General features: G+C 43.3%; 1 protein-coding gene across 1 annotated transcript in view; it reads left to right on the top strand.

The window, feature by feature from the left end:
- SUCLG2 (succinate-CoA ligase GDP-forming subunit beta) overlaps positions 1-19,707 on the top strand; it is a 339,235-nt gene that overhangs the window by 58,631 nt on the left and 260,897 nt on the right. Inside the window, exon 2 of the mRNA XM_089676016.1 lies at positions 10,937-11,078. Coding sequence (XP_089532142.1) covers positions 10,937-11,078 — 142 coding nt within the window. The remainder of the gene's footprint in view (positions 1-10,936; positions 11,079-19,707) is intronic.

Raw genomic sequence — 19,707 nt, 5'->3', positions numbered from 1 at the left:
TCAGAACTTTTTCCACCTTTAATGTAACCTATAAACTGTACAATTCAGTTGAACAACAAACTAAAATAATATGGTTGCATAAGTGTGCACACCCTTAAACTAATACTTTGTTGAATCACCTTTTGATTTTATTACAGCACTCAGTTTTTTGGGGTATAAGTCTATCAGCATGGCACATCTTGACTTGACACTCTTCCTTGCAAAAACACTCTAAATCTGTCAGATTGTGAGGGCATCTCCTGTGCACAGCCCTCTTCAGATCACCCCACAGATTTTCGATTGGATTCAGGTCTGGGCTCTGGCTGGGCGATTAAAAAACATTAATATTCTTCTGGTGAAGCCATTCCTTTGTTGATTTGGATGTACGCTTTGGGTCGTTGTCATGCTGAAGGATGAAGTTCCTTTTCATGTTCAGCATATTAGCAGAAGCCTGAAGGTTTTGTGCCAATATTGACTGGTATTTGGAACTGTTTATAATTCCCTCTACCTTGACTAAGGTCCCAGTTCCAGCTGAAGAAAAACAGCCCCAAAGCATGATGCTGCCACCACCATGATTCACTGTGGGTATGGTGTTCTTTTGGTGATGTACAGTGTTGTTTTGTGCCAAACATATCTTTTGGAACTTTGGCCAAAATGTTCAACCTTGGTTTCATCAGACCATAATACATTTTCCCACATGCTTTTGGGAGACTTCAGATGTGTTTTAGCAAAATTTAGCCAGGCTTGGATGTTTTTCTTCATAATAAAAGGCTTCCATATTGCCACTCTACCCCATAGCCCTGACATATGAAGAATATGGGAGATTGTTGTCACATGTACCACACAGCCAGTACTTGCCAGATATTCCTGAAGCTCCTTTAATGTTACTATAGGCCTCTTGCCCGCCTCCCAGTCCAGTTTTCTTCTCATCTTTCATCAATTTGGAGGGATGTCCAGTTCTTGCTAATGTCACTGTTGCACCATATTTTCTGCACTTGATGATGACTGTCTTCACTGTGTTCCATGGTATATCTAATGCCTTGGAAATTCTTGTACCCTTCTCCTGACCGACACCGTTTAACAATCACTCTGATGCTTTGGAAACTCTCTGCAGACCATGGCTTTTGCTGTAGGATGCAACTAAGAAAATGCCAGGAAAGACCTCTCTAGAACAACTGAACTTTATTTGTGGTTAACCACTTCCAGACCGGACACTTTTACCCCCATCCTGACCAGGGCAATTTTCAGCTTTTAGCGCTATCACACTTTGAATGACAATTGCGCGGTCATGCAACACTGTACCCAAATGAATTTTTTACCATTTTTTTGAGATAGATAAAGCTTTATTTTGGTGGTATTTATACACCACTGGGATTTGTATTTTTTTTTGCTATGTAAATGAAATGTCCAAAAATTTTGAAAAAAAGTGTTTTTTTTATAAAATTTTGCAAATAAATAATATTTCATCATAAATCTTAGCCAAAGTTTATTCCGTTATCTTTTTAGTAAAAAAAAAAATCCAAATTAGTTTATAAGCAAAAATTATAATTTTTAAACATTTTTTTTTTTACATTTTTATTTTATTTTTTTATATTTTTTTTTTTTTTTTTTTTTTACATACTGTCACCCTAGCAGTACAGTGTCACCATGGTGACACTGTACTACTTGTGGGGGGTGATGAAGATTTTTTTTTTTTTTTTTACACTGATTGCTTTTACACCCATATAGGATGTAAAAGCAATCATTTCTCTTTCTCTCTGTGTGCATTCTTGCACTCATTGAGAAGAACTAAGTGAGCTGTGATTGGTCACAGCTTGTCACATGGTACAAGGCTTTTGTGAATAGCCTTGTACCATGTGACCTCTGTGATCATTCACAGATTTCACACATAGTAAGCAATGATGTCAGAAGTGACATCTTGCTTACTACTTTGCATGTGATCACTGATTGGCCAATCAGTGATCACATGATCGGGACCTCGTACAGAGGTCCCGTCCGACGATCGGTGTTTCACTGTGTCCGGAGGACACAGCGGGCACCGGATCGCGGTGCTGCGCGCTCCCTGGGAGCGCGCACAAGCAGGGTACGGGGAGGCTGTTTATAGACGGCCACCCGACCCTGCAGTGCCACCGTCCGGCCGTTTATATACAACGGCCGGTCGGGAAGTGGTTAATCAGAGGCACTTTAAATGATGGCAGGTGTGTACTGAGTCCAATTTAACATGATTTTGAATGTCAGGGATGTCCAATTCCTATCGCCCAACGCCTGGGACATGCAGTTCCGGGAAAGTTTTTTAATGTCCTTAGCCCTGCTGCGGGCAAGCAGCAGGGCTCGCCCGATTGCTTCCACACAGCCCACAGTGCCAGCCTCTCCCCCGCTATGTGTCCTGGGCTCCACTTGCCCATCTGCGGGCCCAAGACTGGTTCGGTGGGTGCCGCGGGATGTGGTATAGGGGAGGGAGTAGGGGAGCAGACACATCTGCTCCCCTCCCCTTCATCTCCTGATCCAGAAGTGATGTCACTTCCGGGTCCCCAGTCCACAGATTCCCAGTCATTGAGGCCGGGAAAGAATGTAATGTGGTGCGATGTGCACCGCATTACCTTCCGTGTAGAACAGGGGAGACATGCAGGGTCTTTTAGACCCTGCATGTCTCAAAAAAGAGCGTCACCAAAAATCATCACATAGGGGACTTTTTTACATCACATAAACCTGACAATTTTATCAGGAGTGTGTAGACTTTTTTTATATTCTGTGTACCAGCTGGAAGAATGTGGGGGATACAGGTGTCAAACACAAGGGCTGCAGGCCGAAATTCGGCCCACCAGGCTATTTCATGCACCTCTCCTGCAGCTTCTCCCTTGTCTCTGCCCTCACCTTGTCTCAGCAGTCGGCAGCAGAGAAGAGGACAGAACTCCTCTGCCAGATCCTGCGCTTCTCTGTGCAGCTGCGGATAGGCTTTGACAGAACTCTATGGTCCTGGGAGGCCAGAAGCAACATGATGACACCACTTCCCTTTTTTTTTTGGATTATCTCATGCTTTCCAGGGTAAAAGAGAGATTCCCCCAAATGTCTCCATAAAGATAACCAGTCATGCCTTATTTCTATCGCAAGCGATGTTTAAATTTCTTGTGATAGAAATAAAAGCGATTAAAAAAAAAAAATAAAGGGACAGTGTAGAGAAATAAATAATTGAAAAAAAAAACATTTTAAGCCCCCCCCCCCTCATGCTCGCAATGTAATGTAGTTTTGGCGCATGTTTAAAGCGTGACATGTTAGGTACCGTATTTGCCGGCGTATAAGACGACTTTTTGACCCTTGAAAATCTTCTCAAAAGTCGGGGGTCGTCTTATACGCCGGTACACATGTTAGGGGGGCTGCGGCATTAAGTACAGGGGTTTGCAGGGGCTGATGTCTCTTACCTGGATCCAGTCCCACGACGATCCGGTCCAGGAAGCGCGGCGTCTCCTTCAGTTCGGCCACTGGATGTTCGTGCGGCTGCTCGGCTCCGCCTCCTCACCGGTGATTGGCCGCCAGAACTGTAGCTCAGGAAAGGCACACAGGCGGCCAATCACCGGCGAGGGGGCGGAGCCGAGCGGCCCCGCGAAAATTGAGTGCCGGAGCAGCAGGTAAGTGTTCTGTGTAGAGGTGCTGCTGCAACCACATATGCTGGCTGCAGCAGCACCATACGAGAACAGGGTCAGCAAGTCTCAGTGGGAGGAATAGTGCCCCATCATTGGTGTCACTGATACCAATGATGGGGCACTATTCCTCCCACTGATACCAACGATGGGGAACTATTCCTCCCACTGACACCAACGATGGGGCACTATTCCTCCCCCCCACTGACACCAACGATGGGGCACTATTCCTCCCCCCCACTGACACCAACGATGGGGCACTATTCCTCCCCCCCACTGACACCAACGATGGGGCACTATTCCTCCCCCCCACTGACACCAACGATGGGGCACTATTCCCCACTGACACCAACGATGGGGCACTATTCCACCCCCCACTGACACCAATGATGGGGCACTATTCCACCCCCCACTGACACCAATGATGGGGCACTATTCCACCCCTCACTGACACCAATGATGGGGCACTATTCCACCCCTCACTGACACCAATGATGGGGCACTATTCCACCCCTCACTGACACCAATGATGGGGCACTATTCCTGCCACTGATACCAATGATGGGGCACCATTCCTGCCACTGATACCAATGATGGGGCACCTATTCCCCCCACTGATACCAATGATGGGGCACTATTCCTCCCACTGATACCAATGATGGGGCACTATTCCTCCCACTGACACCAATGATGGGGCACAATTCCTCCACTGATACTAATGATAGGGCACTATTCCTGCCACTAATGCCAATGATGGGGCACTATTCCTGCCACTAATACCAATGATGGGGCACTATTCCTCCCACTGACATCAATGATGGGGCACTATTCCTCCCACTGATACCAATGATGGGGCACTATTCCTTCCACTGATACCAATGATGGGGCACTATTCCTCCCACTGACACCAATGATGGGGCACTATTCCTCCCACTGACATCAATGATGGGGCATTATTCCTCCCACAGGTGTGCATTGGAAGAGGGGTAGTCTTATACGGCGAGTATAGCCCAAACACTACATTTTAGCAGGGAAAGTAGGGGGGTCGTCTTATACGCCGGCAAATACGGTATGTATTTACTCAGTGTAAGAACATTTTCTATATTTTACCTCAAAATATTTTTCGCATTAATATTCATTAACGTGTATTATTTCCCAAAGGGTTGGGATACAAATACTGTGCAACATAAAAGTTTGCAACACCCACCATTTTATTCTCTAAGGAGATATATATATATATATATATATATATATATATATATATATGAATGCTTTTTTTTTTTTTTTACATGTAAGAGAGAAAAGTCAGAATTGGCCTGGACGTAGTTAAACTCTCCAAAAAGACCAAGGTTTCCGTGGGTGGTAAGGTATCCCCCATCTTGTCTGCTGCTGTTTTTTTTTTTTCCATGTTAGGGAAAGAGTTAACAGCAAACTCTGCCAGCTGGGACAGACCATGGGGCCGGCCCCTCCATGTCTTCACAGATGTTCTGCTTTCTGCTCCAGGCTTTTGTGACAAGGAAGAGATGTACTTTTCAGATTTAACGTGTTCTAGCTGTGGAATGGCTTAAAGCAAGCTTTTATGATCAACCTTTCCTTACAAATAGAGTTGAAATGTTGAACATTTGCAATCATAAAAATTTAAGGCACTTTTTTTTAACTTTGGTACAGTTACTTTTTTTTTTATTTTTATTATTTTGGCAATGCAAGAAGTGTTTTATAGGTCAGCAATAAAACGGTTGTTCATGGAGTAAAGACAAGCAATCAAGCTATAATAAAATCATATTTTCAAATGTGACTCTTGTTCAGGTTTCTGAATCTGTTCTTATCTGAAACTTCATCCTTTGCAATTAATATTACACCCAGAGAGTATTCAGTAAGGGAGGATTTTATTTCTGCAAGGTTTTTTTAGTTTCATTTTTCTCCCTTGAACATTTAGAGGAAAGAAGAGCAAGTTAGTAAAGAAGTCCATCTTACTGCTTGCTTAAAATTATTCAAAATCTACACTTTGCAATAAAATCAGCGCAGTTCACTTTGAATTCCGGTAACTGGTTTCTGACATGTAATATGCAGTAGGAAATAACAAAAATATTTTTAAATTCATAAATGTGGATTCATTTACCAGGTTGCATTTTCCTAGGAGATTATGATATGAAAGCTCAAGACTGAGAGAAAAATTTATATATATATATATATATATATATATATATATATATATATATATATATATATATATATATATATATTTTTATTTATTATTATTATAATACAGGATTTATATAGCGCCAACAGTTTGCTCAGTGCTTTACAATATAACAGGAGACAGTACAGCAACAATACAGTTCAATACAAGAGGGATTTGAGGGCCCTGCTCCTTGGATCTTACAATCTAGGAGGGAAGGGCTAGTGGTACAAAAGATAGTAACTGTGGGGGATGGACTGGTTGGAAGAGTAGAAGATTCCAGTATTCGCTGAGGGCAGGATAGGCTTCCCTGAAGAGAGAGGTTTTCAGAGATCGCCTAAAAGTGAGCAGAGTAGGAGATAGTCTGATAAATTGGGGTAGAGAGTTCCAGAGGATGGGGGAAGCACTGGAGAAGTCCTGGAGATGAGCATGGGAGGAGGAGACGGGAGCTAGAGAGTAAGAGGTCTTGCGAGGAGCGGAGAGTCGGTTTGGGTGATATTTAGAGACAAGATCGGTGATGTAATTTGGGGCAGAATTATAAAAGGCTTTATACGTTATTAGTGTTTTTTGAATTTTATCTGTTGGGCAACGGGAAGCCAGTGGAGAGATGGGTGGCAGATGGTTAGTAAGGTGGATGATCCTGGCAGCAGCATTCATGATAGACTGAAGAGGGGATAGCCTGCGATGAGGTAGGCCAATGAGGAGGGAGTTACAATAGTCAAGGCGAGATATAACAAGGGAGTGGATAAGTTGCTTAGTGGTCTCCGAGGTTAGGAACGGGCGTATATTGGAGATGTTGCGGAGGTGAAGTCTACAAGATTTGGACAGTGATTGTATTTGGGGCTGAAAAGACAGATGGGAGTCTAGGATTACACCTAGTACCCTGGCATGAGGGGAGGGACTGATGATTGTGTTATTGATCTTGATGTCAGGGAAGTGGTCATGGGCTGGGGGGAAGAGGCACGTGGGGGAGGAAATATTATGAGCTCACTTTTGGAAAGATTGAGTTTGAGGAAGTAGAGTGACATTCATGCCGATTTGTCACTTAGTAGGCTAGTGATGCGAGTGGAGACTGAAGGGGTGAGGTGCGGGGTAGATAGATTTGTGTGTCATCAGCATAGAGATGGTACTTAAAGCCATGGGAGTTTATCAAGTGACCAAGGGAAGAGGTGTAGATGGAGAAGAGAAGGGGTCCAAGGACAGAACCTGGAGGGACACCTACAGAAAGAGGGAGTGAAGAGGGGGAGGCAGCGTTATAGGTAACACTGAAGGAGTGCTGCGATAGGTAGGAGGAGAACCAGGAGAGAGCTGAGTCTCTGAGGCCAAGAGTGGAGTTTTTTGAGGAGGAGGAGATGGTCAACCGTATCAAAAGCTGCAGAGAGGTTCAAGTAGTAAGAGTACGGAGTAGTGGCCATTGGTTTTAGCAGTTAGTAGATCATTAGTGAGTTTTAGTAGGGCAGTTCCAGTGGAGTGTAGTGAGCGAAAGCCAGACTGTAAAGGGTCAAGAAGATTGTTGGTGAGGTGGGAGCTCAGGCGATTGTGGACTAAGCGTTCTAGGAGTTTAGAGGTAAATGGCAGCAGGGAGATGGGTCTTAAGTTGTTCAGGTTGGTGGTATCCAGGGAGGGCTTTTTAAGTATAGGAGTGATGGGCGCATGCTTTAGAGGGAAGGGGAAGGCACCAGTAGAGGGAGAGAATAAAGACGTGAGTGAGGGAGCATAGGATGGAAGAAGAGGGTGGCCGTTGTAGTTGTGAGGGGACAGGATTCAGGGGGTAAGTAGTGAGACTGGCTTCTGAGAAAACCTTAGTGACCTCTTCGGTAGTGGCTAGGTCATAAGAGGAAAGTGTTGAGGGAGGTTTAGTATAAGGTATGCTAAGTGGGATGGATGTCTCTGCAGTGGTGATTCCCCTACGAATTGCGTCAATTCTGTTTTTGAAATGATTTGCAATCTCGTGAGCAGTGAGTGAGGTACTGGGTGGGGGTGGAGGTGGAGAAAGTAGAGAGTTAAAAGTAGAGAAGAGACTACGAGGACTGGATGACAAGGTATTAATAAGAGTGACAAAGTAGGCTTGTTTGGCAGCATGTTAAGAGAGCAGATTTATATCTGGTGAATGCTTGTTGAGATTTGGTTTTACGCCACAATTGCTCCAGTGCACGACTATGTCGTTTAAGATTTCTGGTGTCGTCAGTCTGCCAAGGTTGTAATGGTCGGACCTGATGCTTCGTGTTGTTAGAGGAGCAAGTGAGTCTAATGTGGATGAAAGCGAACGGTTAGACAGCAGTGGTCAGGGCAGGACAGGGGAGAGATTCTGTCATAGAGTTGGTCAGTTGCAGAGTGGAAAGGAGCAGGGTTCAAGCTGTGAAGGTTTCTGCGGGATATATAGATAGAGAGAGAATAATTATTTGATCCCTTGTAGATTTTGTAAGTTTGCCTGCTTACAAAGAAATGAAGGGTCTATAATTTTTTATCATAGGTGTATTTAAAATGATTGAGACAGAATATCAATCAAAAATCCAGAAAAAACACATGATACAAATGTGTTAATAATTGAGTTGCAGTTCAATGAGTAAAATAAGTATTTGATCCTCTACCAACCAACAATAATTCTGGCTCCCGCAGACAGGACTAATCTGTGTACCACGTGAGCACATAGCCAGTCAATTTAAGAAGGTGTTCCTAACGACAACTTATGTGTATAAAAGACACCTGTCCACAGAAGCTCTTTCTTTCACTCAAACCTCACCATCACGGGCAAGACCAAATAGCTGTCCAAAGGATGTCAGGGACAAGATCGTAGATCTGCACAAGGCTGGAATGGGCTACAAGACCATCAGCAAGAAGCTTGGTGAGGAGGAGACAACTGTTGGAGTGATTATTCGCAAATGGAAGTAATACAAAATAACCATCAATCACCCTTGGTCTGAAGCTCCATGCAAGTTTTTGCCTTATGGGAGAAGGATGATCATGAGAAAAGTGAGGGATTGGCCCAAAACTACACGGGAGGAGCTTGTGAATGATCTCAAGGCAGTTGAGACCACAGTCACCAAAAAACCATTAGTAACACAATACGTCGCTATGGATTGAACTCCTGCAGCGCCCTCAAGGTCCTCCTCCTCCTCAGGAAGGCACATGTACAGGCCCTTCTGAAGTTTGCCAATGAACATCTAAATGATTCAGAGAAGGACTTGGAAAAAGTGCTCTGGTTATATAAGACCAAAATTGAGCTCTTTGGCATTAACTCGACTCACCGTTTTTGGAGGAAGAAAAATGCTGACTATGACCCTAAGAACACCATCCCTACAGTCAAGCACAGAGGTGGAAACATTATGCTTTGGGGCTGTTTCTCCGCTAAAGGTACAGGCCAACTTTGCCGTATTGAGGGGCCAATGGACGGTGCCATGTATTGTAAAATCTTGGATGAGAGCCTTTCCTCAGCCAGAACAATGAAGATGAGATGTGGGTGGGTCTTCCAGCATGACAATAATCCAAAACATACCGCCAAGACAACAAAGGAGTGGCTCAAGCAGAAGCACATTAAGGTCATGGAGTGGCCTAGCCAGGCTCCAGACCTTACTCCTATAGAAAATGTATGGAGAAAGCTGAAACCTCCAGTTGCCAAGCGGAACCCAAGAATCCTTAAGGGTTTAGAGAAGATCTGTAAAGAAAAGTGGAACAAAATCCCTCCTGAGATGTGTGCAAACCTGGTAACCAACTGCAAGAAATGCCTTACCTCTGTGCTTGCCAACAATGGTTTCTCCACCATGTACTAAGTCATGTTTTGCTTGGGGATCAAATACTTATTTTACTCACTGAACTGTACTCACTGTATAACATTTGTATCATGCTTTTTTTTCCTGGATTTTTGGTTGATATCCAGTATCTATCATTTAAAATACATCGGATACAAATTTGAGACCCTTCATTTCTTTGTAAGTGAGCAGACTCACAAAATCGGGATGGGATCAAATAAGTGTGTGTGTGTGTGTGTGTGTGTGTGTGAATTTTTTTTTATTTTTTTTAATGAAGTGGCTGTAAACCTCAGACATGAAATATGAACAAAGCATATCCCTCTATAGTGTGTACTTATCTCAATTAGGAGCACTAAATGTCTTCTGGCTGCTGCCTCAGTCTTCTGCTATCAGCTTGAATCCCTTTTGACAAGTTTTCCTGACACCAAGAGGAAAAAAAAAGGTGCTAAGGGAGGGAGTTCCAGCACACAGCCTTTGATTGACCACCTCAGCTCTGTTCCTGTGTGCTGTGTGGAGGGGGTGTGTCCCTTCCCTCCAAACAACTCTCAGAACTCTCTTAGCTGAGCTCTGCAGAATGTGACTTCAACTCTCCACCCTCATTTTTTTCTGAACTCCCACACAAGCTTTTTAAATTCTGGACTTTGAAAGATTTAGAGAAGAGAAGGCTGCAGATAAATAGGTTCAACTTATGAAGGAGGATTTGTTTCATCTTTGAGTATCACCTGAGGTCATTCACTTCAATAAGTATATGTAAGACAGGGGTGTCAAACTGGTGGCCCTCCAGCTGTTGCGGAACTACAAGTCCCATCATGCCTCTGCCTTTGGGAGTCATGCTTGTAACTGTCAATCTTGCAATGCCTCATGGGACTTGTAGTCTGGCAACAGCTGGAGGGCCGCCAGTTTGACCCCTGTGATGTAAGGGTTTACAGCCACTTTATAGTAGAGCTGTGGCTAGGCTAGGTTCACACTATGAATCGCACAGGAATGTGCAACTGCATTCCTGTTCATTCCACATGCCATTCATTGAAGTGTAATTTGAGTCTATTAATTTTGAATGGGCTTAAATCACACCAAAGTAGTGCATGCTCTGTAACCAAATCGCATAATAGTTTTGTACTATGCGATTTGGCACTGCGTTTGCAACCTGTATTTGAGGGGATGTTAACATTGCACTGACACTGCAGATCGCAGAGGCAGTGCGTTTTGAGCGTGGTGCGGGAAACGCGCATGGATCGCAGGGTTTCCTGAGGGTTTCCATTCTAGTCTGAACCAGGGCTCAGCATAACAGACTCAGTATGTGACCTTTTTTCCTAGTTCACCTTGGTATAAAAAAAATGTAATAATCTGTGCCCTATTTTATCTAAGCCCTCACACATTTTTTTTTTCCTTAGGGTGCCCAGGTGACTTCAAGAAGATGGCTCAATCTACAGGAATACCAAAGCAAAAAACTGATGGCCGATAACGGCGTCACCGTCCAGAGATTCTTTGTTGCCGATAGTGCCACCGAAGCCCTAGAAGCTGCCAAAAGACTAAGTATGTCTGAATAATCTTTCTGATTTACGTATATGCAATCCTATATTCTATCTGATAATCAAAACTATATTGTCAGACAGTTGGTGAGCATTTCCATTTACTAATACTGTATGGTTGTGCCCCAAAGGTCTGATCTTTGTAGTGTACATGTCAAAGTGCAAACATAGGAGGTTATTCGCTACAGCTGCATGGTGCAAAATCTTTGCATAGAAACCAATAATTTTTGGGGTTTTATTGACAAAGCTTAATGGAACAAGCTGAAGTTAGAAGCTGATTCGCTACCATGCACAGCTGCACCAGATTCTGAGTGCTCCAGTTTCAGTAAATCTCCCCCATGTATTTTCAGTGAGCACCTTTTTTTTACTAAATCTTGTCACTAAGTGCTACACAAGCCTCATAAGGTAGCTAAGCGCTTCCTGTACTGATCCAAATCTTCCTTCGCTTGTGTCTCACACGCTCCCCCTCCTAGACACTGCAGCTCACAGCAGGAGGGTTTCAGCAACCAAGGTAGTACTGTCAATCCAGAAATCAGTGGGCAGGACTAGGTGTGGCCAGGTATTAACTGACATGCTACATACAAAGCAGGAAGCAGAGCCTGGGTATGTAGTATGCAAACATGGCTGTCTCCATCTGCATACAATAGGCAATTAGGAATACAAACTATGAACAAAAATAAGGTTTAAAATATAAAAACACACTGTTTGTCTCTTTCATTTGCATATCGTAAACCTTGAAAGGCTATACTTTCCCTGTAAGCGGAGCTTGTACATGGTCCCGTAGTGTAATATGTTCTTAAGGATGTGGTGTAATTAAATATGCTGACAAAGTATAATAAATGGTAAGTAATAGATGACTCATCCATTTGTGCTAGTCCTCCTTTATCTGCTGTTTTGTATTGTTACAGTAGCATGATTTCAGTGCTAAGAAATAGCAAAGCCGCAGAGTCTTGCGGGACCTAATAAGAGAGCTAGCGGCTTTCCAGCACTCATGAGAACTGCTTATGAGGCTGCTTGCCTATACTTTGTCATGGAATAGCTCTCTTTACACCACTATTTGCGAAATAATTTATTCATCTGTTTGATGCAATTTATAGAATGCTTTAATATGCTTAATTTACCACAGATAGCTATTTTGAGATTCCTAGAGAAACAGTTGGCCTGACTCTCTGCTGAGAATCTGACATATGGTGTCCATTTTAGGATATCCCTCCTACATACCTCTGTTCTGCATAAATCTCATTTACAGCTCCTACCTAAGCTGTCTTGTCTGCACAAAACTCTGTGTAATCTCAGTAATTGAAGATTTGCTGTCTTTTAGAAATGTTAATTGTGCCAGAGCATTACCAAGAAAATGTACCTTTTGTCTCAAATTCCTCTTGCAAAATAGGAGTATTTTTCCTGTTCCTAGGCACTCTGATGCCTTGAGCCTCGTTGCTGTAGTTCTAAAGTCTGAGGTCCTCTTAGGCCAATGGTAGATTGGCCAATGTTGCCAATGGTAGATTTGAAGTGACATTTGGTGACTTTACTACTGTGCTACTTACTGTTCTCTGTGCTGGAGAGAAAACTGCTCCACAAGAACTTCTCTGCTTCCATTTCCTCTGTCCTGTGGGCGTGTGCTTTCTATACCTCTTCTGTTGGTACTTGAAGTCATAAGATCACCAGGCATCAGGGGGCAGGCCTGACATGAGGATGCAAAGGCCTTACTCTACCAAATTGGTTGTCTCCACATAAAGAAACAATGCAGAGCAAGGCACAATAAGTCAGCAATGGGTAAAAGGTCAGCTGCAGGAAGAATACAGGCAATGCTGATGGCTAGTCCTTAGCCCAGCGTTTTTCCACTAGGTTTCCTCCAGAGGTTTCTAGGGGTTCCTTGAGCAAGAAGTGATTTCTGTGTCTCAGATGACTTACTACTGAGATCAGTGATCTTTTATAACTATCCCTATGGGTGGGATTCTTCCCAATGACTATAAACGTAAGGATCATTCTTCCCAGTGACCATCACACTACTGTGTACTGTGAACTATAAATATAGTCATTATTTGCAGTGTTATTAACAGAGGGTTCCTGAAGCCAAAAAAAAAAAATATTTTATAGGTTCCTCTGTGTTAAAAAGGTTTAGAAAGGCTGCCTTAGGCATTTTATCTTCTTATTTTGGGCATGGCTTCCACAGTACAGGTCCTGAGCTAGCTTTTTCAGGTTAGCGATGGCAGTCCTTGTGCTTCTCTTATGACAATAGAAATTACATTTACCCATTTAAGTCTTTTTTTCTTCTTTTGGGGCATGACCTAATACAGTTCTCGATAAGTTTTATTGACATTTTGATATAATGTACAACGCAAATTTTAAAAGCAATGTGCGAACTGCTGCATTAGGCAGTGGTCACAATACAGTACAAGTGGTTTAGGGTGTTCAATAAGCTGGGAGCACTCAAGTTTCCCAAAGTTCTTCAGAAGTATCATAAAGTTGGGTGTTCAGGTCAACACAGAAAAGAAAACGTTCAAACACCATACATACAATCACAAGGGGTTGGACTGTGCTCTCTTGTGTAATGTGGTGTGGACAGGGTCACCTATGGCTCTGACACCTCAGTCACCTATCAATAAATTTAGATATTTACATTATTAATATTATTATACAGTATTTGTAAAGCGCCAATAGTTCGCTCAGCGCTGTACATTACAAAGGGGGACAGAACATGTGACATAACAATACAATGCAAAACATGAGGGGATCGAGGGCCCTGCTCTTTTGAGCTTACAATCTTCAAATATTTGTGTAACTCCTCCCATACGTGAATTAAAGCGGAGCTCCAGTCAAACCTAAAAAAAAAAAACACCTGTAGCTGCTGATTTTTAAAAAACAAACACTCACCTGCCTCATGATCCAGTGGTGTACTCACCGCAAGCAGTTTCACCGGTCGTCCTCGCTCCCCAGGGCCGACATCCTAAGTGGGCACCCGCCTGTGACAGCTTGCGTCTTCACAGCCTGGTGCCCACTGCGCATGCCCGAGTAGCTCTGCGCTTTGTGAATGCTCCCGTAGTCTTCTGGGACCTTTCGTGTCCCAGAAGACTACGGGGACGGAGGGAGGACAACAACTTCCGCTTCCAATCACTTAAGCGGTCGCAGCGAAAGTGGGAGCGGTTACCTGTCAAAATCGGGTATCTGCTCCCCAAAGATGCCAGTTCCTCATGGTGATCAGCACTTAAAGCAGAACGTCCCCTTTTTGGTGGAGCTCCACTTTAAGATTCATGCTGTGTATGGTTAGCTTGAGTTATGGTTCATTACAGAGATGATTAGTTCTTTTGCAAATTGTGATGTCTGAACAAGCCTGTGTGATAATTCCAGGATATTTTCTGCAGTGAAGATACTTCATGGCAATTCCTGCTATAGGATGACAGTGATGTGTCCTAGTATCCCAATAGTTCTCCTGTGTTGTTGCTGTGTAGTAAGCACTCACAATAGAGACAAGTGTCTGCACTGACACACATTGCGCAGGCCCAATCCAATATTGTTATCATCACGAAAGCTGCCCTGCGAAATTCCATGCAGCCAGTTTTGGAGTATATATAGACATGAGGTGGCTTCGAAGTGGTTGTGGGAGATAATCAGCTCTGAGATGAAGAAATGTAAAAAAAACAGTTTAAAACGATGATATACTAATGCTAGCAGGATTACAAATAACCAATGGTGATTGAGAGAGTGAAGTTCCTTTTTAATAAATTCTATGCATTAAGGTAAAAAACCTTCTGTGCCCAGGATTTGCCAGCGGTTACATGATCAAAAACTCCCGATCACAAGCATGCAGTGGGAACTTTTCATGACACTTTAGCTACCGTGTTGGGAGCACGCTTTACTGCACAGTAATTGTTTACATATAGACATATACACTATATTGCCAAAAGTATTGGGACACCCCTCTAAATCATTGGATTCCAGTGTTCCAATCCCCTCCATGGCCACGGGTGTGTAAAATCAAGCACGTAGGCATGCAGACGGCTTCTACAAACATTTGTGAAAGAATGGGTCGCTCTCAGGAGCTCATTGGATTCAAATGTGGTACTGTGATAGGTTGCCACATGTGCAAAAAGTCCATCCGTGAAATTTCCTTGCTACTAAATACTCCACGATCAACTGTTAGTGGTATTATAACAAAGTGCAAGCAACTGGGAACAACAGCAACTCTGCCATTAAGTGGTAGGCCACGTAAAATGACAGAATGGGGTCAGTGCATGCTATAGTGCACAGTGCCCAGAAGTTGCAAAGTCAATAGCTAAAGACCTCCAAACTTCATGTGGCCTTCAGATTAGCACAACAACCGTGTGTAGAGAGCTTCATGGAATGAGGTTCCATGGCTGAGCAGCTGCACCCAAGCCTTACATCACCAAGTGCAATGCAAAGTGTTGGATGCAGTGGCATAAAAAAAACTCCACCACTAGACTCTAGAGCAGTGGAGATGTATTCTCTGGAGTGACCAATCACGCTTCTCTGTCTGGCAATCAGATAGATGTCTTTGGGTTTGGCGGTTGCCAGGAGAACAGTACTTGCCTGACCTCAATTGTACCAAGTGTAAAGTTTGGTGGAGGGGGATTATGGTGTGGGGTTGTATTTCAGGGGTTGGGCTTGGCTCCTTAGTTCCAGTGAAGGGAACTCTTAAGATGTCAGCATACCAAGACATTTTGGACAATTTCATGCTCCCAACTTTGTGGGAACAATTTGGGGATGGCCCCTTCTTGTTCCAACTTGATTGCACACCAGTGCACAAAGCAAGGTCCATAAAGATATGCATGAGCGAGTTTGGGGTGGAGGAACTTGACTGGCCTGCACAGAGTCCTGACCTCAACTCGATAGAGCACCTGTGTGATGAATTAGAGCGGAGACTGGGAATCAGGCCTTCTCGTCCGACATCATTGCCTGACCTCACAAATGTGCTTCTGGAAAAATGGTCAAACATTACCATAGACACACTCCTAAACATTGTGGCCATCCTCCCCAGAAGAGTTTAAGCTATTTTAGCTGCAAATGGTGGGCAACTCCGTATTGAATTCTACGGGCTAAGTCTGGGATGCAGTTAAAGTTCATGCACGTGTAAAGGCAGGTGCCCCAATGCTTTTTGCAATATAGTGTATATGTGACTGCTTGACGTTAAAGCCCACCTGCAGAGAGGCTGGATATATGCGTGTGGCTGGTGGGAAGTAGTTAAAGAGGCAGAACGTGAGGAAGTGTGCATGTATTGCTAAGATGTGCTGAATAGTTTTTTTTATTTGCCCAAAAACACACTTTAAGTGTTTCCATTGCAGTATACTAGTGATAATGGGTGTCAAAGATCCTGCAGTACAGGTCCTCTTTGTTGCTGCCAGTTGATAAGGAATGGGTTAAGGACTGGCTTTGGTTGTTGATTGCTGTATTACCCAGCTTTACAATCCCTGCTAACATGTTGGAAATGGCGCTATAAAAAGTCGTTTTTGTTATGCTTTATGGTTCTTTGTTATCCGCTGGGGTTCTTTTTTGGGCCAAAACATTTACATTTAATGATCGCTGCTTTGTTGGCTTTTGTTACATGAGGCATTGAACGATTTTTATGGGTATATTATTTTGAGGCATGAAAACTTTTTTTATGTATTTGCTAAGAAATTCCTCTTAAAATAGTTAGTATTTAACATTTTTCCCCGTTACAGAAAATGGCATAGACATTGAGAACCAGCTTGAAGCATTGAAAGGGGTTTTGTTTAAAGGGTTCGTCCACCCATACAAATTTGGGTGATGCAACAACACTAAAAAATACCAAAATAACTCCTAAAGATGCCTCTATCGACGCATTATTTCCAGGTTTCCTGTCTGTTGCTTTCATAATGAGGGAATTTTTCTGTCTTCTAATTTATTTCAAAGTTTATCTGAAACCAAACAAGACGTGGAAAGAGAGAAACTGTGGAGGCTGTGTCTGAAAAAAGCTGGAAGGGGGCAAATGTCTAGTGACCAGTAGTACCCATGGTCTCCCAGAAGCTGATCTTTCTCCATTACTGACTTACAATGCCTTGTTCTGCACGGTCTCTCTGTGTGTAGGCAAGGCTAGGACATACACTATATTGCCAAAAGTATTGGGACACCTGCCTTTACACGCACATGAACTTTAATGGCATTCCAGTCTTAGTCCGTAGGGTTCAATATTGAGTTGGCCCACCCTTTGCAGCTATAACAGCTTCAACTCTTCTAGGAAGGCTGTCCACAAGGTTTAGGAGTGTGTCTATGGGAATGTTTGACCATTCTTCCAGAAGCATACTTGTGAGGTGATGCACCAATGTCAGACAAGAAGGCCTGGCTCACAGTCTCTGCTCTAATTCATCCCAAAGGTTTTCTATCGGTTTGAGGTCAGGACTCTTTGCACCTCCACCTCAAACTCGCTCATCCATGTATTTGCTTTGTGCACTGGTGCGCAGTCATGTTGGAACAGGAAGGGGCCATCCCCAAACTGTTCCCACAAAGTTGGGAATATGAAATTATCCAAAATGTTTTGGTATGCTGAACCCTTAAAAGTGCCCTTCCTTGGAACTAAGGGGCCAAGCCCAACCCTTGAAAAACAACCCCACACCAGAATCCTCTCTCCACCAAACTTTACACTTGGCACAATGCAGTCAGGCAAGTACCAATCTCGTGCAACCGCCAAACCCAGACACATCCATCAGATTGCCAGACAGAGTAGCGTGATTCGTCACTCCAGAGAACACATCTCCACTGCTCTAGAGTCCAGTGGCAGCGTGCTTTACACCACTGCATCTGATGCTTTGCATTGCACTTGGTGATGTAAGGCTTGGATGCAGCTGCTCAGCCATGGAAACCCATTCCATGAAGCTCTATACGCTCTCTGTTGTACTAATCTGATGGCCACATGAAGTTTTGAGGTCTGTAGCTATTGACTCTGCAGACAGTGACTTCTGCGCATTGTGCGCATCAGCATTCGCTGACCCCGCTCTGTCATTTTACGTGACCTACCACTTTGTGGCTGAGTTTTTGTTGTTCCCAATTGCTTCCACTTTGTTATACCACTAACAGTTGACCGAGGAATATTTAGTAGCAGGGAAATTTCATAGGTCGCAACCTATCTCGGTATCACACTTGAATTCACTGAGCTCCTGCGAGCGACCCATTCTTTCACAAATATTTGTAGAAGCAGTCTGCATGCCTAGGTGATTGATTTTATACACCTGTGGCCATGGAGGTGATTGAACACCTGAATCCAATGATTTGGAAGGGTGTCCCAATACTTTTGGCAATATAGTGTATATTAACAACACACCATGGATCTTCAAATCACATTCAAAAAGTTTATCAAAATAATTACATTGTGGTCACGCAGGACCCCTTCGTCAGGTATGGGATCATTTCTGTTAGTGGTGCACCAAAATGAAAATTCTGGTGCCGAAACTAAAAATTCAGAATGCACTTGGCCGAAAACCAAAACGGACAGTTTTTAAATTTAAAAAAAAAAATATTTAATGTGTCTGGTGATTTTTGCATTGAAATCACTAGGGGGCATTTTTGCATTAGAGTCTATAGGATGCGACTTTGCATGAAAGTTTATTAGATGCGATTTTGCATTGAAGTCACTAGGGGGTGTTTTTGCTTGAAAGTCTATGAGACACGACTTTGCATGTATTGGCAAAATGCAGATAACACTACGTTCGGCTGATATATCGGTGCATCCTTCATTTCTGTGTGAGGGCAGACATCTTGGTAGAGACAGGGATTTGCTTCCTCTTGTCAGAGTCTCCAGCAAGGAGAACAGTGAACACTACAGTGGTTGCATTATCAAATCTTATCACTAAATGTTCCCTCCAAGATAGGAATTATTCTCTTTTTTTATGTAATCTTTATTTAAGAGAATAACAATCCAACAGAAAAATAGCCATTTTGTTTGTCATGCATCAAAACAGATACAGAAATACAAATAGTAATGCTGAGCTCACCCGAAACGGGCAAGCACCGCTGACTTGGTACCACCTCTTAGTTCAACCATGGACCAATCTAACACCTATAAGCTGGTAGTCAAGCTCTGTATAGGTAGGCCGGTCCATCAACTAAAAAGGAGGCTACATTTGTCAAGGTAAGGCTAACAGCCCTCGCTAACGGAGGATACATAGGCTAAAAGTGCCCAACATTACTATGCAACTAGAAAACATTACACTGTGTACAGCCTAAAGGTATCAACGTGTCAGAGTATAGTCACCATGACTGGAATTTCCGACACCAGGATGATGCGCTGAAAAAATATTTTTGAAAAGGAGCCGTGGATTGGGCGCAGAAAAAAATAAACCGCTCCAATGCTTTTTAGGTCAGTAAATCAATCTGAAATCTTCACTTTTTGAGTTCAGTTGCACTTTGTGTAATTTGAAGCTGACTTTTGGGCGAGGAGCTGGATGCAAAGATGCAATATTTGAGCGCTATTTTACCTGCAAAAGGATTTATATCCCTTTCCTTTTAGACCAAAGATTTACGCAGCTCTGCCATACGGCATGACTCTGTCTGGTAGGGTAGGAGACCTGATTTTTCTCTGCCTCCGTATCTTTTCTTTAACGGCCCTCATCCCTTGCATGATCTGCTGGGTGCCGGTCTTTGGTTCTTTATTGCCCAGCTCA

The sequence above is a fragment of the Staurois parvus genome, unplaced genomic scaffold (assembly GCF_062004578.1).
Source record: "Staurois parvus isolate SC_StPar_1 unplaced genomic scaffold, SC_StPar_1.0 ptg000162l, whole genome shotgun sequence".
NCBI lineage: Eukaryota > Metazoa > Chordata > Amphibia > Anura > Ranidae > Staurois > Staurois parvus.
This window is presented reverse-complemented; position numbering and strand designations above follow the sequence as displayed.